This window comes from Pongo abelii, chromosome 8, assembly GCF_028885655.2.
Source record: "Pongo abelii isolate AG06213 chromosome 8, NHGRI_mPonAbe1-v2.0_pri, whole genome shotgun sequence".
In the NCBI taxonomy this organism is placed as follows: Eukaryota; Metazoa; Chordata; class Mammalia; order Primates; family Hominidae; genus Pongo; species Pongo abelii.
Window position 1 is genome coordinate 104,329,949 of NC_071993.2, and position 21,298 is coordinate 104,351,246.

General features: G+C 52.8%; 1 protein-coding gene across 2 annotated transcripts in view; it reads right to left on the minus strand.

The window, feature by feature from the left end:
- Positions 1 to 21,298, minus strand: part of RRP12 (ribosomal RNA processing 12 homolog) — a 44,221-nt gene that overhangs the window by 8,670 nt on the left and 14,253 nt on the right. Inside the window, exons 9-29 of one of the 2 annotated variants that reach the window (XM_024253428.3) lie at positions 20,296 to 20,394; positions 19,561 to 19,652; positions 16,377 to 16,488; positions 16,048 to 16,145; positions 15,462 to 15,576; positions 14,294 to 14,436; positions 13,959 to 14,080; positions 8,531 to 8,595; positions 8,278 to 8,440; positions 7,647 to 7,801; positions 7,334 to 7,401; positions 6,671 to 6,764; positions 5,519 to 5,677; positions 5,312 to 5,392; positions 5,051 to 5,156; positions 4,763 to 4,870; positions 4,022 to 4,179; positions 1,663 to 1,754; positions 1,358 to 1,525; positions 1,061 to 1,236; positions 723 to 848 (exon numbers count right to left, since the gene is read on the minus strand). In XM_024253428.3, the coding sequence (XP_024109196.3) occupies positions 723 to 848; positions 1,061 to 1,236; positions 1,358 to 1,525; positions 1,663 to 1,754; positions 4,022 to 4,179; positions 4,763 to 4,870; positions 5,051 to 5,156; positions 5,312 to 5,392; positions 5,519 to 5,677; positions 6,671 to 6,764; positions 7,334 to 7,401; positions 7,647 to 7,801; positions 8,278 to 8,440; positions 8,531 to 8,595; positions 13,959 to 14,080; positions 14,294 to 14,436; positions 15,462 to 15,576; positions 16,048 to 16,145; positions 16,377 to 16,488; positions 19,561 to 19,652; positions 20,296 to 20,394 (2,500 nt within the window). Of the gene's footprint in view, positions 1 to 722; positions 849 to 1,060; positions 1,237 to 1,357; positions 1,526 to 1,662; positions 1,755 to 4,021; positions 4,180 to 4,762; positions 4,871 to 5,050; positions 5,157 to 5,311; positions 5,393 to 5,518; positions 5,765 to 6,670; positions 6,765 to 7,333; positions 7,402 to 7,646; positions 7,802 to 8,277; positions 8,441 to 8,530; positions 8,596 to 13,958; positions 14,081 to 14,293; positions 14,437 to 15,461; positions 15,577 to 16,047; positions 16,146 to 16,376; positions 16,489 to 19,560; positions 19,653 to 20,295; positions 20,395 to 21,298 lie in introns of both variants that reach the window. The other variant, XM_063727387.1, reaches the window with a different exon arrangement.

Below are 21,298 nucleotides of genomic sequence, written 5' to 3' on the forward strand. Positions count from 1 at the left end.
CTCGACCTCCTGAGTAGCTGGGACTACAGGCGCCCGCGACCACGCCCAGCTAATTTTTTGTCTTTTCAGTAGAGATGGGTTTTAACCTTGTTATCCAGAATGGTCTCGATCTGCTGACCTTGTGATCCGCGCGCTTCGGCCTCCCAAAGTGCTAGGATTACAGGCGTGAGCCATCACGCCTGGCGAAGACCTAGGTGTTTCTTAGCTAATGGCTGGATATGTGGAGAGGGGCCAGGAAAGACTAAAGAGAGCTCCGAGATGCCACACCGGAGGGACTCCCGGGCAATGTCAGACATCGGGATTGGGAAGTTGGGAGGGTTTCAGCCTCTGGTTCTTTCTGCCTCTAAATCATCTTCAGGGCCTTAGCCAAGTTTGCATTTAAAAAAAAAAAAAGAGGAAGGAAGAAAAGGAGAAAGGAAGAGGAGGGGGAGGAGGAGGAGAAAAACAGAAGAGACTAACAGCGTATCACACACAGTAAGGGGAAGTACCATTTCTGATAGTTTCCTTTGAGTTAAATATGTATTGTATAAATGGCTCGGTTACAACATAAAAAGATTTCTTAATGTTTCTCAAAAAAAGTTTGAGAAACTCAAAAAGTTTGAGGAAGCTGCCAAGAGAAGAGCTTCTCCGGTCTGTTTTTACCCACGCTTCCTCAGCAAGTGATCACCAAAGGAATAAGTGAACACGGTGAATAAATGAATGGACAAGCACGTTGGGCCTACCTTTGGCGCCTTCCTCTTCCTCCATCTTGTTGCCGTCTGCCTCCTCCCTTATGATCAGCCGGCCATCGGCGCTCACCTTGAAGCCGTGGTCCTTCTTCCTGCCCCGGCCTGGCCCTGGCTGTGTGGCTGGGGTGGAGAGTTTGGCATGAGGAGATGGAAGGCCAGTCCCATGCTACTCACCCTCATCATGACCAACAAGCCTGGCTCAGGGACCCCAAACGGGCGCCACTCAGCCCTGTCCATGGGCCTGCCATGGATGCCACCCCCTACGCACCACCTGAGAACCTGGCACCATGGCAAGTCTGTTTTCTGAGTGCACTCGCCAGCCCTATGCTTACCCAGGACTCGCTGGGCCACCTTGGGATCCAGGAAGTTGAGGGGCTCGTCCCCACCACCCTCTTTCAGCCATGCCCGGCTCCTCTGTCGTGCCAGCTTCCGCTGCTCCTTGCCTCGGCTTCTTTCCTCCTCCTCATTGTCCTCCTCATCCTCTGAGTCAGCTAAAATCTCCTCAATGCTAAGGACAGAGAAGCCCCCAGTCAGAGTGCTCCCAGGAGAGGCAGGGATCAGCGGGCACTGCCTGGGCAGGCCCTTGGGTTGGGGGGACACCAGGTCCCATGGCCCTAACATGGTCTCACCTGTCGCCTTTGCCCTGGGCGGGCTCCTCCTCCTCCTCCTCCTCTTCATCCTCCTCCATGGCAGCCTGGCTCAGGGCTCGATGCCTCTTGGCCCGGGCCTCAGCTTTCCGGATGTTGACCAGGACTTTGTGGTACTCCTCGGGCAACAGCCTTTTCACCAGCTCAAATCTGGGAATGGCAAGGAAGGGCTGGTGAGAGGCACTGGCCAGACAGCATGACCCAGAGGTAGTGTCCCTGGTAGGACTGGAAATCCTCGGCCCCTCGCCTGCCCTACCGCACCCTGGCTCCCCGCTCAGTGCACAGACCCAAACTTGCGGATGAACTTGGTGAACAGGTTCCGAAGCTTCATGCGGAAGTGCCGCCGCATGTCATCTGAAAGCTTCCCAATGGCTTCCATCTGCCGGACAGAGCACCAGGCTTTCAGGGAGGCGAGCCTTCCACGCTGCGCCCCCTTTACTGCTGTCCAGCCCAGGGACACAGCATGATCAAGCCCAGCTGAGGGGAGGGTTAGCGCGGCCCTGCTCCTGGCCCACACCCTGGCCCAGTCATGCTTCCCTCGGGTGGACAGGCCCCATCTTTCCCCTGCACCCTCCTTCAGGACACAGGCCTGAGCACCCTTGAAGGATGAGAGCTTTAATCTTCTCAACAGCACTTGGTACTTGACATATATCCTCTCGTTGAATCCTTGGACTACCCCTGAGATACATGCTATCACCCCCTATTTATAGAAGAGGACACGGCAGCACAGAGGGTAAAGTGTTTGCTAAATGGCCATAGAGGTGGGAGTTCAGCCCAGACTCATCTAATGCTGTGGCTCCTGCTTTGCCCCTAGCACCCCAAGACTTCTCTTGGTTCCCTATGTCCCTTCCATCTCACTGCATTCTGCTCTGGCTGGATTCCTCTTAAGCCTTCATCTGGCCCAGTTTGGGTTACATGTGCAGGTGGCAGATCTTCTTATCTCCAGTGACTCCCAAACCGGCCAGGGGATAGGGTCCGCGTTTACTCTTTTTTTTTTGAGACAGAGTCTCGCTCTGTTGCCCAGGCGGGGGTGCAATGGCACGATCTCAGCTCACTGCAACCTCCACCTCCCGGGTTCAAGCAATTCTCCTGCCTCAGCTTCCTGAATAGCTGGGATTACAGGTGGCTGCTATCATGCCTGGCTAATTTTTGTATTTTTAGTACAGACAGGGTTTTACCATGCTGGCCAGACTGGTCTCGAACTCCCAACCTCAGGCGATCCGCCCACCTTGGCCTCCCAAAGTACTGGGATTTTTTTTTTTTTTTTTTTTTGAGACAGAGTCTTGCCCTGTCACCCTGGCTGGAGTGCAATGGCATGGTCTCGGCTCACTGCAACCTCCGCCTCCCAGGTTCAAGCAATTCTCACACCTCAGCCACATGAATAGCTGGGACTACAGGTGCGCACCACCATGCCTGGCTAATTTTTGTATTTTTTAGTAAAAATGGGGCTTCACCATGTTGGCCAGGCTGGTCTCAAACTCCTGACCTCAAGTGATCCACCCACCTTGGCGTCCCAAAGTGCTAGGATTATAGGTGAGCCACCGCTCCTGGCCTCCCCAGCCACTCTTTGAAGGGCTTCTATAAATCCTTTTTTTTTGAGGCAGATCTTGCTCTGTCACCCAGGCTGGAGTGCAGTGGTGCAATCGTGGCTCACTGCTACCTCCGCCTCCCAGGTTCAAGTGATTCTCCTGCCTCAGCCTCCTGAGTAGCTGGGATTACAGGCACCTGCCACCATGCCCAGCTAATTTTTGTATTTTTAGTAGAGACGGGGTTTCATCATGTTGGCCAGGCTAGTCTCAAACTCCTGAACTCAAGTGATCTGCCTGCCTTGGCCTCCCAAAGTGGTGGGATTACAGGTGTGAACCACTGCACTCGGCCAGGGCTTCTATAAATTCTAATAACTCCATGATGGATCACTGCTCTAGCTGTTCTCCCCACCTTTGGTCCCTAGTTAGGCTGCAGGCTCCGAGGACAGCGGTAGGGCTGCCGATTCTCATCTGTCCCTTCCTATCTTGAACCCAAGGCCAGACCCAAAGAAAATATGCAAGAGGGACCCAGAGGTCTGATGTGACTCAAGCCAGTCACACATGGGAAATTGAGGCAGCAGGTACAGTGCACAGCTTGGCTGGAAGCCTGTCCCAGCCTAGGCAAGGCTTCTCTTGGGCAGGAGAGGGCCAGGGACCCTATACCAAGGGGCTCTTCAGATCCTTCTGCAGCCCAGCAGGGGACCCAAAGGAATGGCCTCTAACCAGCAAGGTCAAAATGCAAGATGGGGAAAAAAAAAAGGCAAGATGAGGGGGTCCTGTGGAGGGAGAGCCCAGCGTCTGAGTCCCATGATCTGGAAAATCTCTGGCCTCAGTTTCCCCATCTGTAATATGAGGAGTGGCCCTGCCCGTGGGCCTTTGCCCTGAAAAGCCCCTGTTGCCTTCCATGTGGGGTTCTGGGATGAAGAAAGCCACCTGGGCAGTGTGCCCCCTCCTCGCCTCCACCTGATAGGCATTCCCCTATGGTCCCTTTTAGGGCTCCTTAATGACCTCTGGCTACAAAAAAAAAAGTTTGAAACTTGCTGGCCTCGAGGCTTGCCGGGTCCGTGCCAACAGCTCAGAGGCCACCCTGCTACCTGCTAAGGGGAACGGGGACACTCACCACCAGCTGCACATGCTTGGCCAGGTGTGCCACGTCCATGACAGTCACCGCCACCTTGATGAAGCCCAGTGCAGACTTGACCACGTCACGGGTGCGGGAGGCCAGAAGCAGGCACACATTCTCCAGCAGCTGCTCCACTGTGCTGGTCCCCATCAGACCTGTGGCAGTGAGGGGGTCACTGTCTAAGACACCCAGGACCCACCCAGACCCAAACCCTCCCCATTGGAAAACAGCCACTCAAGCGTCAGTAGAAGCTGACATTGAGAGCCTTTCCGTATGCCCGGGATGGTTCCAATCACGCTCCATGGAGTGGTCTTGAGTCCTTTCGTCACCCTGAGGTGGGTGCTATTTCTTGCTTCCATTTTAGAGATAAGAAACTGAGGTGCTAAGAGGCTAATCAAGCTGTTCTAGGTCTCATGTGGTTGCCAAGAGGCAGGACTAGGACTAAAATCCAGGCATCAGCCCTAACCACCTCCTAATCACTCTGACAGTGGGATGCAGGGCCGCTGGACTGCACAGTCACACGCGGGGACAGTCCTGAGGAAGGTGCCTTGGTATAGCCGCAAGGGCAGGAGGCAGTGACCCGCAGGAAGGGAGACAGGGAGGCAAACTGGGCTGGGTGTGGCTTTTCTTACTTCCTCCAGGCACCTTTTCCCAGTTCCAGGAGCCACCTTATCCTGACCTTTTGGGCATCTTCCTAACCTGAGGGCTTCTCAGGCCTTCTAAGAAATAAGCATTTACCTTTAAACTCGAAAAGGAGGTGGGTCAGGGCCAGGATGCTGCAGCTGACCATGGTCACCGCGCCCACCAGGCCAGGGTAGATCAGTATGAGGTAGCGCTGCAGGGCCTCTGGGGACAGAGACCAAGGTGGGTCAAGCAGGAAGGACCCACCAGGTAGGCGGACTGAGGGCCAGAGAGGAGCAGCCTGCCCAGGGCCAGGGCACGGAGCTCTCTCCACCTTTTTTGAGGGGTGCTTCCCCCCACCCAGTCTATGAGCAGAGTGTCCACCCCCAGACCCCTGGGCCTTACCTTCCTGGTTCGAGCCAAACCTTAGGAAAGCATGGCCCATCTCCACGAGCAGTGCAAAAGCGTTCTTCCGTGCACCCACCGACACCTCTTTGGTGCACAGGATCACCTGGCCAAGACAACTCCATCAGTATCTGCTCCCTGAGCCATCCGCCCAGGCAGCGAATCGAGTCCTCCCGCCCCCATCACTGCCCTTCCTGGATCCTGAGGCCCTTAAGAGCCACATTCCAGGGACCCCCCTCTAAAACACACCCGCACACTCACCTCTGGGACAAGGGCAGTGATGAACTCCTCGTGTTCAGCTGAGAGTTTCCTCACGATGTGTAGGAGGCACTTCAAACGGGGCTGCGGGCAAGGGGCTACCAGTCAGGACCCCACAATGCTACCTCCACCCAACAAGCCTCAACAATGGCTCCTTTCCTGGTGTTGCCCAGCCTCCCTCAGCAGAGCGAGTGGCCCTAGAGCTCTTACCCTCTTGGCGGGTGAGGAGGTGCTCCGCAGCGAGTCCAGCAGTGTCTTCTTCAGGTCCTCCAGGTGGCTCTGCACGAAGAGGGCCCCGGGGCCCTGAGGACTGGCACACACCTCCTCCAGCACTCGGTAGGCCTTCTTCTGCACCCCATGGGCCTTGCTCTGGCAGACAGGAACCGGTGAGGGAGGCCTGGGGCTCACCCCCTGTCCAATGCCATCCATGGAGCATCCTCCAGCACTGGAGGGATTCTGAACAGGGGCCCGTGGGGGTTCATGTGGCTTGACAGAGGACCAGTGGAATGTGGACAGCAAGTGGCTAACTCCTGGGCGAGGCACAGGGGTTGGGGGTGTGTGCCGTGGGGCCCACCAATCCACTCCACTCACCCAACTCTGGACACTGCTCACTCCAGTGGCCTGAGCTCCTGGTACCTGGCACGTGCCAAGGCCTGCACATCTGCTGCTCTTTCTAGCCAGAGCACTCTTCTCTCTCCTTCCAAGACTGACAACTCCTTGCTCCTCCAAACCAGCTCTCTGTCACACTCCCCCAACCCCCAACCCCAGACACCTTTCCTGAGGTGACGTGGCCTGGCCCTGGATTTCCATGTCCACCTGCAGTGCTGACCCAGAGCACTTCTCACACTGTTAGGTAACTGCTACTAAACTGTGGCAATGGGGGCAGCTTTCAGGGGGTCACTGCTGGGCTGAGATCTGCAGGGTTGCTGGCCACAGCAGAGGGCATTTCAAGCTGAGGACCCAAACCCTGCAAAGGCACAGACAGGGCCTGTTATATCAGGGAGGCTTAAGGCAGCTGAAGGAGGCTGCAGCAGGAGTAGAGGAAAGTGGACTGGGTGGATAAAGCTCAGGCCGGTCTGGGATGGGCCTGGTGGGTGAGCCAGGCAAAGGAGCATGGCCTTGGTTCTACAAGAGTCACTCAGCAGGCAAGGCCTAAGCACAGCTGTGCATTTCAGTCCCTTTGGGACCTGCAAGACAGATGGGCTACACAGGACACAAAGGGAAGCCACTGCAGGAGAAAGCAGACAGGGACCTGATCTTGGGAAGCAGCAAGGGACAAAGACGTGAAGACAGGCCCCACCTTCCCACAGCCCATCTGCCCCGAAGCGTGGCTGTGTGGGGCTCCTGGCTGCTGAGGCTCACCTCTAGGTAGGGCTGGATGGTGAAGTATAGCTTGCTGATGGCAGCTTCGTCAGCACACGGAGCCAAGGCCACGACCAGGTCCAGGACAGACAATCTGCTCGGGGCAGGAGAACAAGGAGAGGTATGGGGAGCTGGAGAAGGGCGCAGACTACCAGTGTTCTTACGTCTACTGGGTACGGGGAGGTGGGAGAAGTCAGGGTGAGGACAAGGGGCTTGAAGGAGCTCATGAACAATAATAATAGCTAGCACCTAATTGAGCATTCATGATGTACCAGTCACCGTTCCTGGTGTTTTACACCTGCTAACTCCTTCAATCCTCATAGCAACCTTGTTGCAAGAACTATTATCGTGCCCATTTTACAGATGAGGCCTTAGAGGCAGAATGGATAAGTACTTTGTCCAAGGTCACACAGCCCGTAAGTGACGGAGCTGGGATCAGAACCTGGGCAGTGTATCTCCTGGGTCCTTGTTCCTCCTTACCAGACTAAATGGCCTCTCCAGGAAGAAGGAACTAGTCAGCACAGCCTCTCAGCACAACCTGGACAATTAATACTTCAAGGCTTCCTTAAATAATGCAAGAGGGAACCCACAGTGCTTCTGCCAGATGCACCCTCCAGCTCCCTGGGCTGCTCCAGCTCAAGTGGGAGGCCCTGAGCACGTTACCTGGTAAAGTCAGAGCTGGCAGGGTCGAGCACCTTCTCACTGGCTTTTTCCAGGAGACTGTTCACCAACTTGTGGCCCCGAGGGAATGAGGAGGAGAGAGTCATTGGGGAGGAGCGAAAGAAAGCAGCAATGGCAGCAGTCCCAGAGCGGCCTCCCCACCATCAGCCCCCAGCCCTGCCCAAGCCATGACTGCTGGTATGTGCTCCAGAACGCAGAGATCCACGTGAGCCCTGGTGGGTAGGGTCTCGGCCTCTCCGACCCTGCCCACCTGAGAGCTCCCCTCCTCCCTCTTTCCCTCCCTGCCGTGGCTCACCTGAGTGTCAGTGATGGTGAGGTAAGTTCTGATGGTTTCCAGCACAGCCCGGCGAGGGGCTGGAGTGTCCCCGGCTGCCACGGGCTGCCCATACAGGTTGAAGAGGATCGGCAGAAAGTTCTTGGCAAAGCGACTCACTTCAGCACGGTCGGCCTCTGGCAAAAGGATCAAAGTTTGCACTAAAGGCACAGGAGTTGACTGTGCCTCAGTGGCTGCTGGGGCTGTGGCCCAGAGGCCCTCTCTTGCGGGAGCTGGCAGGACTTGGAATCCATAGGTTTGGGGCTCTCTGTGGCAGGAGCTGAGCCAGGGCATGGAGAGCCTGGTGCCCCAGTGGCCTGTGGTCCTCGATGGCTCCAACCCCAGGGAGCCAGCGAAGTGCCAGCCACAGAGTAAAGCCTTCGACACTGACTGACTTTACTTCCAGCTGTCAGCACACTGGAAGTAAAGGTAGGAGATAAGGGTGGTTTCCAGCCTCCTACTATCCCCTGGGGTCTGCAGCAGAAGCAGCAAAGGATGAGCTCCAGAGGTGAGTTTCTGTAGCTCTGCCTGGCAAGGAGCGTAGCAAGCCAGGGGATGGGGCCAGGGACCTGTGTCATCCTCCCCAGCCCCGACTCCCACAGCCCACACGTACCTGCCTGGCAGCCCTTGGTGATGAGGGTGCGCAGGGCCTGGCACACGGTGACCCTCAAGTCTGGACGCTCGCTGATGGCTGTGCCCAGGGTCCGTGCCAGCCCTTTGAAGGAGATGGCCACATCTGTGGGCCTCGTGCAGAACCCAGGCAGGAGTGTCCAGATCTGGAGAAGGAGGGAACAATAAAGGAAGCTGATACGCAGCCACCTGTGCCCGTGTGCTTCTCCCCACACCCTCCCCCAGCTGACCCTTACCTGCCACTGGAGTGTGTCGTAGATCTTAGATTCCACTGTGCTGCCTGCCTGAGCCAGGTCCATGGCTGCAGTGTGACAGAGGGACAGAGTGTGAGCCCAGCACCCTCCTGGCCAACGGCCTTATTTACCAAACCAAACCAAAAGCCCAATGATGAGGACAGGAATATGGGTGACTTCCCCCCATCCCCATAAATTAAATCATACTTGTTCATTCTAAAACACTAAAATGAACCTATAATAAACAGAAAGCAAATGTCTCTCCATACTCTTACTCCCCCAGAGATTATCGCCTCTATTTCTTGTTACTTTTTTATACTTCTTTAAACACATGCCCTTTTTTTTTTTTTTTTTTGAGACAGGGTCTCACTTTGTGGTCTAGGCTGGAATACAGTGGCGCAATCTGGGCTCACTGCAGCCTTGACCTCCCAGGCTCACGCGATCCTCCTACCTCAGCCTCCCAAGTAGCAGGGACTACAGGCGTGCCTGCCACCACACCCAGCTAACTTTTTGTAGACGTAGGGTTTCACCATGTTGCCCAGATTGGTCTCGAATTCCTAAGTTCAAGCGATCCATGTGCCTCGGCCTCCCAAAGTGCTGGGATTACAGGTGTGCAACACTGCGCCCAGCCACATGCCCACTTTGAAAAACATAAACGGGGCCGAGTGCAGTGGCTCACACCTGTAATCCCAGCACTTTGGGAGGCTGAGGCAGGCAGATCATGAGGTCAGGAGATTGAGACCATCCTGGCTAACATGGTGAAACCCCCTCTCTACAAAAATACAAAAAATTAGCCGGGAGTGGTGGTGGGCACCTGTAGTCCCAGCTATTCGGGAGGCTGAGGCAGGAGAATGGCGTGAACCCGGGAGGTGGAGCTTGCAGTGAGCTGAGATCGTGCTATTGCACTCCAGCCTGGGTGACAGAGCGAGACTCCGTCTCAAAAAAAAAAAAAAAAACCAAAAAAACATAAACAGGACTATACTATACATACAGCATTCTGTAATCTTGTTTACTTGACAATAAAGCTGATAACATTTACTGAGCAAGTACTATGTAGTAGTCTGTGTAATGAGCACTTCACGTGACTTTTTCATTTAATCCTCACAAAACTTGCCCATTTTAAGATGAGGAGCAGACCCTGGGAAATTAAACAAAACCTGCCCCAAGCCACAAACTGTGGAGTGGCGGAGTTGAGATATAAACCGTGTCTGTTCGACTCACCATCTGCTAAACTTGTCTGTCCCTACCTAGTGGTTTCTTTCTTTCTTTATAATGCCTACATCATATCCCAAAGTGGGACTTAAAAAATATTTTTGTAGAGACGGAGGTCTCACTCTGTTGCCCAGGCTGGCCTTGAACTTCTGGGCTCAAGCAATCCTCTTTCCTCAGCCTCCCAAGTAGCTGGAACTACAGGTGGGCCTACCACACCTGGCTAACTAAAAAAAAAAAAAAAAATTTTATAGAGTCAGGGTCTTGCTGTGTTGCCCAGGCTGTTCTTGAACTCTTGGCCTCACACAATCCTTCTGCCTCAGACTCTCAGAGTGTTGGGATTACAGGCGTAAGCCACTGCATCTGGCCAAAAGTAGGGCTTTACCATAACTAATTTAACTGGAACCCTAATGAGAAAGATACAGGATGTGTTAGAGTTTTTGCCAGTATAAGCCAATACTGTCAGGCACATCTTTGCTAGGGACATAAATCAGTGTGCACTTGTCTATCTTCTCAGGACAGATACCTGCATGTAGTATTACCAGGACAAAGGGAATACATAACATCAGCCTTAAGAATAATGCCAGGGTTTATAGGTAACATTAATGATGGTAATGACCCTCATTTTGGGGGTTCATCTGTATTTTCTTTGATGGGCATCTATTTCTATTGAAAACAGAACAAATTTTTCTTTTTTAATAACAGGAAAAATTTTAAGTTACTAATATGTGCACATTAATTCCAACATAGTAGAAATACAATACTATTTTTACACAGAAAAAAAATACAGCCAGACATGGTGGCTCACACCTGTAATCCCAGCACTTTGGGAGGCCAAGGCAGGTGGATCACTTGAGGCCAGGAGTCCGAGACCTGCCTGGCCAACATGGCGAAAACTTGTCTCTACTAAAAATAAAACAATTAGCGAGGGGTGATGATACACGCCTGTAGACCAAGCTACTCAGGAGGCTGAGGCAGAATTGCTTGAAAACCTGGGAGGTGGAGGTTGCAGTGAGCCAAGATCGCACCACTGCACTCCAGCCTGGGCAACAGAGCAAGACCCTGTCTCAAAACAAACAAACAAACAAACTGACCCAAACAAAGCAAAGGAAAATACATTAAAAACTTGAGTAGTAACAATTTCTGGGTGGGAGGACTGAATGGCTTTTACTTTTTTTTTTTTTTTTGAGATGAAGTCTTGCTCTGTCGCCCAGGCTGGAGTGCAGTGGTGCCATCTCAGCTCACTGCAACCTTCCCTTCCTGGTGCAAACGATTGTCCTGCCTCGGCCTCCCAAGTAGCTGGGATTACAGGCACGTGCCACCATGCCCAGCTAATTTTTGTATTTTTAGTAGACACAGGGTTTCTCCACGTTGTTTAGGCTGGTCTCGAACTCCTGACTTCATGATCCGCCCACTTCAGCCTCCCAAAGTGCTGGGATTACAGGCATGAGCCACTGCGCTTGGCTTTACTTTCTTCTTTAAGCACTTTCTGTATATTCTACAAGATCATGTGTGAAATCAGGAAACCGTGCCCTAGAGCAGGGTTTCTCAATCTTGACAATGTGGACATTTTGGGCCTGGTACTCTTTGTTGTGTGAAGTTGTCCTGTGCATTGCAGGGTGCTTAGCAGCATCCTGGCCTCTACCCACTAGATGCCAGAGCACCCTTCCCCCAAAGGTAACAACCAAAAATGTCTCCAGGCATTGCTGAATGTCCTACGGGCAGCAAAATCACCCTCCTTGTTGAGAACCACTGCCCTAGACCAGGAGTCAGCCACCTTTTGTGCAAAAGGGCCAGTACTTTAAGCTTGGCAGGCCATATGATTTCTTTTTTTCTTTTCTTCTCTTTTCTTTTTTTTTTCAGACAGTCTCGCTCTGTTGCCCAGGCTGGAGTAAAGTGCCACAATCTTGGCTCACTGCAACCTCTGCCCCCCGGGGTTCAAGTGTTCTCCTGCCTCAGCCTCCCGAGTAGGTGGGATTATAGGCACCCACCACCACGCCTGGCTAATTTTTGTACTTTTAGTAGAGATGGGGTTTCACCATGTTGGCCAGGCTGGTCTCAAGCTCCTGACTTCAGGTTATCCACCCGCCTTGGCCTCACCAAGTGCTAGGATTACAGGCGTGAGCCACTGTGGCCAGCCCACAGTACATATGATTTCTATCACAATAACTCTGTCATTAAAAAGTAGTGTGACAGGCTGGGCATGGTGGCTCACGCCTGTACTCCCAGCACTTTGGGAGGCCGAGAAAGGCAGATTATCTGAGGTCAGGAGTTTGAGACCAGCCTGGCCAACATGGTGAAACCCCATCTGTACTGAAAATACAAAAAATTTTTAAAAAGTGAGCCAGGTGTGGTGGCGCGCACCTGCAGTCCTAGCTACTTGGGAGGCTAAGGCAGGAGAATCGCTTGAATCCGGGAGGCAGAGATTGCACTGAGCTGAGATTGCACCACTGCACTCCAGCCTGGGTGACAGAGCAAGAATAAATATGTATGTGTCTGTGTTCCAATAAAATTTTATTTACAGGCTGGGCACAGTGGCTCACGCCTGTAATCCCAACACTTTGGGAGGCCAAGGCAGGTGGACTGCCTGAGGTCAGGAGTTCGAGACCAGCTTGGCCAACATGGTGAAACCCCTTCTCTACTAAAAATACAAAATTAGCTGGGCATGGTGGCAGGTGCTTGTAATCCCAGCTCCTCAGGAGGTTGAGGCAGGAGAATCTCTTGAACCAGGAGGCAGAGATGGCAGTGAGCTGAGATTGTGCCACTGCACTCCAGCCTGGGTGACAAGAGCGAGACTTCGTCTCAAAAAAAAAAAAAAAAAAAAATTTATTTACAAAAACAGACAGTGGATGAAATAGTTTAGCAATGCTGCCCTAGATCCTCAAAATCCACAAAATCCAATGAAAACGAAAAGCGCCTGAAGCCATCACTAGGCCAAGCAATGTAACCCCATGCTCTGCCTATCCTCACGTAGGCCTGAGTCTGCCTAACACAGGTCAGGAGTAAACTAGAGCATACATGGAGAGAGGAGACCATGATCACGAAGGATAAGAAACTATGCCTGAAAGGAGAGGGGCAGGGGACTGGGGATGTGCAGCCTGAAGAAAGAACACCTTTGGGGTAATCATCATTTTCAAATACATACATATGATCTACAGTCAGGCATTGCTTGACAGGGTGCATTCTGAGAAATGCATTGGTAGGTGATTTTATTGTGTTAACAGCATAGAGTGTATTTACGCAAACCTAGATGGCACAGCCCCTACACACCTGGGCTATGTGGTGTAGTCTATTGCTCCTAGGCTACAAACCTGGACAGCATGTTGCTGTACTGAGTGCTGCACCTGTAATACAATGCTAAGTATGTGTACATCTAAACACACGTAAACATTGAAAAAGTACAGTAAAATACGGTATTATCATCTTATGAGACCACCATCATTGAAACGTCATGTGGCATGTGACTGTGTATGTGTACATACATATATACTCATATATATAAATACACCTGGCTGGGTGCGGTGGCTCACATCTGTAATCCCAGCACTTTGGGAGGCGGAGGCAGGCAGATCACCTGAGGTCAGAAGTTTGAGACCAGTCTGGCTGCCATGGCAAAACCCTGTCACTACTAAAAATACAAAAAGTAGCCAGGTGCAGTGGTGGGTGCCTGTACTCCCAGCTACTTGGGAGGCTGAGGCAGGAGAATCACTTGAACCCGGAAGGTGGAGGTTGCAGTGAACCGAGATCGTGCCACTGCACTCCAGCCTGGGCAACAAGAGCAAAACTCTGTCTCAAAAAATAATAATAATAAAATAAATAAATAAACACACCTAGAAGTATATAAAAGTATATATACATATAAACAAACATATCACAAATTTTTACAAAATCGATTTCAAGGGCTTGCATGAGGAAGAAGGGGCACAGCTGTTCTCTGTGATCCAAAGGGGAAGAACAAGGCCCAGTTGGGGCAGCTCCCTGTGGAGGCAGCTCCTGTCTCACAGGGCAAGCTCTGCCACAGGGAGGGCCACCTGGCCTCGCCTTGGAGCAGAAGGGAGGGAGATAGGCACTAGAGCACTGGCTGGCCACCTGCTCGGCAGAGGGATATTGCCAAATGTCTTGAAGGCTGGGTGTGTGGGACTCAGCACCCTTCCCAATCCCTTCTGTGGAGGCTCCAGGACTGTGGGGAGCCTCAGGTCACACACAGACAAGGGTCTCCTACCTTTGCTCTTCAGGGTGTTAGCCAGGGGCAAGAAGTAGGTGGTGAAAAAACCAAGTCGCGTTTCCTGAACATGGTCTCGGATGACAGGCAGCAGCCAGCTCCGTGGGAAATCCAGAGTCTCCCTGGGAGGAGAATGGGAAGAACCCAATGAGGATGAGGGGACATCCCTGAGGGCAGTGCATAGCGTACTGAGCCCAGGACAGAGAGAGACCTCCTGTGGCCCCTCCTGCTGAGCCCTGCACTGACACAGACTTTAGCCCACAGCAGCAGACATCCTTTCCAGGGGACAGAACAAGCCTGGGGCTTGTCAGGAAGCCAGCCAGGGCCACACTTACTCAGAGCCATCAATTTCCAAAGGCACAGCCTGCAGCACCACCTCAGGTCCCATACTGGTCACCGCAGCCCCCACTGCCTGGTCAAGAGCTGCCGTGTGGGGGAAATGAGGGGAGAGGCGCAGATCACACAGGGACTGGAGGCACTAGAGCAGAGATGAGTGACCACACATCAAGACATGCTCGAAAGCAGAGACCCATGACAAGACCCCGCTGAAGGATGAGGCTGGAATTCTGGGCCTGGGTTCAACGCTACACCAGAGGGTACAGACTGAGAACCCAATTAACCACTGGTGACTGTAAAATCCCATGCCTAGGATTTTACAAAATTCTGTTACATTTAACAACATGTAAAAATTAGGAAATTTCACACACAAATGTAGATTTCCAATTTACCTTTGAAAATGGGACAAATGTATCTGTCTGCATGCAACAATTAGCAAATCAGCAGGCGCTGAGGAGACAGAGGTGCACCTTTGGGTTCACCATGGCCACAGCCCTCCCCCAGCCACACTTTCAAGGCCCTGCCTGGCCTCTTATATAAAGCCAAATTGGTCAACCCAATCTATCAGGGCTCAGGCCACGCCTCTTGACGGAGACCCTGTCCTCCCACCAGGGTTCCTTTTTTCCAGCAACGGGAGGGAGTCAGTGAGGAAGCCCCCACGAGGCCAGGAGCTGCTGTCTCTGCTGATGCGGGACCAGTCTGGGGGCTGTCCTCAGGCCCCCAGTCTCTCCTGGACTAGGGTCTGCTCAGGATCCCTGAGTGATCCCTGATCCTTAAATGGTTAACCCTGGACTGGAAGAACCTCCTTGGGACCTAGGGCTGTTTAGAACATCAATGCTATACTCACTGGTTATAGGAAACTTAGATAATTAAAATTTAAAAGATAAGGGGTGGGGGTAAGGGAAAGCAAACAGACTCCCTAAGTTTTAAAACCAGCAACTCCAGCAAAGACTAGTGAGCAGGTGGGGGACTCCCACCCTTTTTCCTGCCCCTCCCTTGTTGGCCCAGTCACTTTCCAGGGGATACTGCATGGGGCACCTGCTATGGCCCTGTCAGGGTGGGGTGGGGAGCAGAGTGCAGAGATAACAGAGACACGTGCCCTCCAGGAACCCACAGTCCAAGGGCCAGCACCACTTCCTGCCCTGGCCCCAGCTGCTCCCCACTCACCTTCCTCATCACAGGGTGGGCCTGTCTCCCACACGCCTCGAAGAAGACACACAGCAGCTGCAACACGGAGCTCCAGGCCGCATGGAATTTGTACGTCAGGCCCTCCTCCACTGCCCTGCCAAGGGGGCGGCACAGTCAGGGCCACGGTCACGCCACCCTGTGCCCCCCACCAGAGAAAGTCAACGGCCAGCACCCTGAGCTACAGACGCTAGCTGGCCAGCAAGAATGGGGCCCCAGGAGAGACAACAGAAGAGAACTAACATTTGTGACATGCCCACACTCCCTATGCTAAGAGTTTAATTTAGATAATGCTAGTGCTTAAAGAAAAACCGATGAGGTAGTTATCTGACCCAACTTCAGATGGGAAACCTCTAGGAAACCAAGAGGTGAGGTGTGGCTAAAACGTGGCAGGTGCTTAAGTCCACGGTAGCTGCTCTAGCAGATGTTCAGTAAGCAGCCTGCAATCCTGTAAAGCACTGCCACTGCATGCCTGGCCCACAGTAGGTGGACAGTGGAGCATTAGTATTATATAGAATTTGCCTCAAGGTACCACCATCCCTTCCTAACATGGACCCCATATCCTCACCTGAACATCTTGGCAACAGATTGGGCAGGGCCTGAGGCCGAGGAGGTCACGGAGCCAATGTCAGCCATGTGGGGAGCCACGCATTCCTTCAGGATCTCCTGCAAAGAGAGGCCACAGGCTTTCTGGGCCCAAGGCAGCCCCCCAGGACCACTCTCGCCTCCCAGGCAACAGCTTCCTGGGAGTCTAAGAAAGCTTCAAAGAAACCTATCTCCCATTTTGAGAGTGCCCTCTCTGGGCCCGAGCTGGTAGCCTGGGGCCAGTGCTGGGAAACACAGGGCAGCCCACAGAACCCCCTGTGCCCTCTGCTTCCTCAGCTAAAGTTGCAGTACCTTGAGGCTCTGCGTAGCAGCGGTCACCACTTGCGAGTGTGGGGAAAGGAGGCAGGTCACCGCAGTTCCAAAAAAGCGAGGGAGGTGGCCTAGCCCCAGGTCCCACTGCAACCTGTCAAGACAAAAGGTTTCTGTGGGGCCTGGCCTGAGCCCTGGGGACCCGGGCAACCAGGGCTCAGGGCTGAGATGGCCCAGCTCTGAAAATAGTCACAAACCCACTGATCTGCAGGGCTCCATAGGGCCCTTCTGGTGGGTGGTTTTTAAAAAGGTACTATCGTTCAGGTAATAACTACATGTGGTAAAAAATTCAAACAGGTCTTCAAGGTGTAAAATGAAGGGCATGCCTTCCCTAACTCACCCTTCTGGCCTGACCCTTATATGCACTTCCCGGGGGAAAATCAAGGTTAAGTTTCTTAAATACCCTTCCAGAAGTTCTAAAATGCACAAACATAAAAACAGTAACTTCTGCTACATTTTTTTTTTGCAGTAGTACAATCATAGCTCATGGAGTCTCAAACTCCTGGGCTAAAGCGATCCTCCCACCTCAGCCTCCTGAGTAGCTGGGGCTACAAGCACATGCCACCATGCTCAGCTAATCTTTTTATTTTTTGTAGAGACAGGATCTCACTGTGTTTCCCAGGCTAGTCTCGATCTTCTGGCCTCAAGTGATCCTCCTGCCTTGGCCTCCCAAAGCCCTGTGATTACAGGTGTGAGCCACTGCACCTGGCCTGGTAGCATTTATGTAACTCTTATCATATACCAACCACTGATATAACATACATTCATTTAAACCTTGTAACAACTAATGAGATAAATCCTATTATTTTTCCATTTTATAGATGAGGAAAGACAGAGAGAAGTCAAATAACTTGCCTAAGGCCACCCAGCTTGGTAATGGGGTCAGGATTCACACCCTTAGCAATGTGGTTCCAGAGTACACATACAGAAACAATCACATCATACCTGCTATTCTATGTCTTGCTTTTTCCCAATATATCTTCGAGTTCTTTCCATATAAGTGCACATACAACCACTTTGATTGTTTCTATTTTTTTTTTTTTTTTTTGAGATAGGGTCTCACCCTGTCACCCAGGCTGGAGTGCAGTGGTGCGATCTCAGTTCACTGCAACCTCCACCTCACAGGTTCAAGCGATTCTCGTGCCTCAGCCTCCCAAGTAGCTGGGATTACAGGTGTGTACCACCACACCCGGATAATTTTTGTATTTTTAGTAAAGATGGGGTTTCGCCATTTTGGCCAGGCTAGTCTCAAACTCCTGGCCTCAAGTGATCTGCCCATCTCAGTCTCCTAAAGTGCTGGGATTATAAGCATGAGCCACTGTGCCAGGCCCACTTTGATTGTTTCTAATGGCTGCACAGTACTTCATTGTTTATATTTCACCCCTCTGTGGGACATTTAGCTTGCTTCCAGTTTTTATGTGTTACCTAGAGTACGATGATAAACATCCTGGGACGCACACTGGGGCCTAATTGTGGGTGTGCTCCTGCAGGATGAAGCCTGAGAAGTGGTGAATGGGGTGATTTTGCCATTTTTGGACACCTCCCAGTAAAGGCAGTTTGGTGCAGGAAAAAGAACGTGGGCTGGGCAGACCTGGCCTTACTCATCAGGGCTGTGTGACTAGCTCACTCACAGAGCCTTTGTTTCTGGCTTATAAATTGAGGCTAAACCCTTCCTCATGGGGTTGCTGTGATTAGTGAAAGGAAGCACAGATGAACAGTGTTTGGCACACGCCTGGGTGAGACCAAGCTGCCTGGGTGAGGGCAGGCCGTGGGAACCCTTCAGTTGCGAAGACAAACCCAGCAAAACAGGGCCACAAGGCCTAAGAGACCCTTGCCTCCCTCCATGCAGGTCACCAACTGGTTACTGTATACTCAGTTTCTTCTCAGCCTTATTCCAGAAAAGTGGAATTACTATTAAGTGGCCAAGCCTGAGCCCTGAAAGTATGCAGACACAAAGCAGAAAGTCGGTTCACGGGACTACGGAACCTGGAGAAAGGAGCCGCCAGTCCAGGCAAGAGTGGAGTGGAGCCGCAGAAAGGATATCCCACGGCCAGGAAACCGAGTGCACAGGAAGACACAACCAGGCAGCGGCAAGAGGCAGGGTGAAACTCAGGCCTCAACCTGGCACGCAGGGCTCGCAGCCCACCTTGCTGCTCCTCCCGGCCGGCTGGCAAATGCTCTGGCAGGAATCAGACCCTGTTAGAACGAGCTGCACTGTCCTACCCCGTGCCTCAAAAAAAACAAGAGCTGCTCTGTAGCTCACTTGACATGAAGATGCCGTCAGGCCCCAGGAGGCTGAAGCCTCTCCAGCCTCCGGCTCACGTCCCCTCCACCTCCGGCAACCAGGACGGATGCCCTGAGCACCCCCAACCTCAGCAGCCAGGACGGAGGCCCTGAGCACCCCCAACCTCAGCAGCCAGGACGGAGGCCCTGAGCACCCCCAACCTCAGCAGCTAGGACGGAGGCCCTGAGCACCCCCAACCTCAGCAGCCAGGACGGAGGCCCTGAGCACCCCGAACCTCGGCAGCCAGGACAGAGGCCCTGAGGACCCCCAACCTCTGCAGCCTAGAGGGAGGCCCTGAGGACCCCCCACCTCGGCAGCCTGGGCAGAGGTCCTAAAGACCCCCCCAACCTTGGCAGCCAGGATGGTGGCCCTGAGGACCCCCAATTTCGGCAGCCTGGACGGAGACCCTAAGGATCCCCCAACCTCGGCAGCCTGGACAGAGGCCCTGAGAACTCCGCAACCTCAGCAGCCAGGACGGAGGCCCTAAGTACCCCCAACCTCGGCAGCCTGGACGGAGACCCTGAGGACCCCAAACCTCGGCAGCCAGGATGGAGGCCCTAAGGAGCCCCCACCTCGGCAGCCAGGACGGAGACCCTGAGGACCCCCAGTCTCGGCAGCCTGGACAGAGGCTCTGAGAACTCTGCAACCTTAGCAGCCAGGACGGAGACCCTAAGGACCCCGCAACCTCAGCAGCCGGGACGGAGGCCCAGAGGACCCCCAATCTCAGCATCCTGGACACAGGCTCTAAGGACACCCCCCAACCTTGGCAGCCAGGATGAAGGCCCTGAGGACCCCCCACCTCGGCAGCCTGGACAGAGGCCCTGAGCACCCCCACCTCGACAGCCTGGACAGAGGCCCTAAGCACCCCTCTTTCATCCGTACCTCACCAGGTTGATGTGGGCTTTCTCCATGACCTTAAGCCAGGCTAGCAGGGGCTGTAAATCATTCTCACTGGGAACATAGTCGTACAGGGCCTAAAGGTGGGAGTAAGCAGGTGACTGAGCATGCAGGGTCTGCAATAGCCCAGTGATGATGACCCCTTCCCATCTTGGCACCAGCAATGTCCTGGGGACAGTGCTTGTGACCCTGGCACTCACAGCCCCCTTGGCTTTCCCAGCTCCTGCCTTTCCCTTCTCCACGAAGCCCTCCCACCTCTAATTCTTTGGGAGAACAGCCTCTAGGAGCAGAGGAGTATCATGGGTCACACACACCTTTGTGAGTCTGACAAAAGCCAGAGGCCTTCTTTGAAAAAAAAAACAAAAAACGTACATTTTGCTAACAATTTGGGGGATCTGATCCCCCCTCCCAAAATCCATCCACAGACCTCTAAGGCTGAGAGCCCTGCTCAAGGTATCTATGAGCACCACGAGACCATGCTGAAACAGTTCATTAAAGTTAACTAGGTCAAGGGTCAAGGTCCCAGCTCCTGGGGACACTGATGTGAATTTGATGGCTGGACTCCAATCTTCATTCCCCTTCTACTGGCCTCTTCCACTAGGACAACCCAGCCCAGCCAACCTCACTCTGTAGATAAGGCGCAGGGCAAGCGCCCCCAGCACAGCCTCCCAAGGCACCACCCCCCACCTAATGCCCCCACATCCCACCAATAGGCCTCACCGTGATGATCTGGGCGTTGAGCTCTGCTGACAGGGTGCTCAGGCCAGGCCTGGCGTGGAAGAGGCTGTGAAAGGCCTGCATGGCACAAGCTGTCACCAGCTGGAGGGGGACACACAGGCTTAGAAAGGAACTACAAAGCCCACGGCTGGCCCTGGACCCCTCAACATTCCACTCCACCCATGGCTAGAGAGTTGAGGACCCCCTGAACCTCACACATGCCCCCCACACAGAGACACCCTGAGGACTGCCACCTTAGTAAGACATGGAAGCCACTGAAAAAGCTTTAAATGTCTTAAACAAAGATAGAAACATTAACAAAATGGTTTTAACATAACAGCCAAAAAAGCAGGCTATAAACGGTCTACTACAGCTGTTATTTTTTTTTTTTTTGAGACAGAATCTTGCTCCGTTGCCAGATACAGGGGTGAGACCAATACAGGTGCATGCCACTGTGCCTGGCCAATTTTTTAATTTTTATAAAGACAGAGTCTCGTCTCACTGTGTTGCCCAAGCTGGTCTCAAATTCCTTGCCTCCTGCCTTAGCCTCCCAAGTGCTAAGGTCACAGGTGATAAAACATGTAACTTTACATGTTTTATCATGTATGTTTGTTTATCCAAAGAGAAAATGTCTGAAAGGATACCCAGAAAGTTATTTGCATTGTCTACCTTAGGAAACAGGATTTGGAGGGAAGGAGATTTTTACTTTACACACTTCTGAATTGTTTTTCCCTTTTAAACAATGATCATATTATTTATATTTTACAATTTAAAAAATATGTATGTAAATAAACACTACAAGAGAATACACAAGGCCGGGTGCAGAGGCTCATGTCTGTAATCCCAGCACTTTGGGAGGCCAAGGTGAGCGGATCACGAGGTCAGGAGATCGAGACCATCCTGGCTAACACGGTGAAACTCCGTGTCTACTAAAAATACAAAAAACTAGTCAGGCGTGGTGGCGGGTGCCTGTAGTCCCAGCTACTCGAGAGGCTGAGGCAGGAGA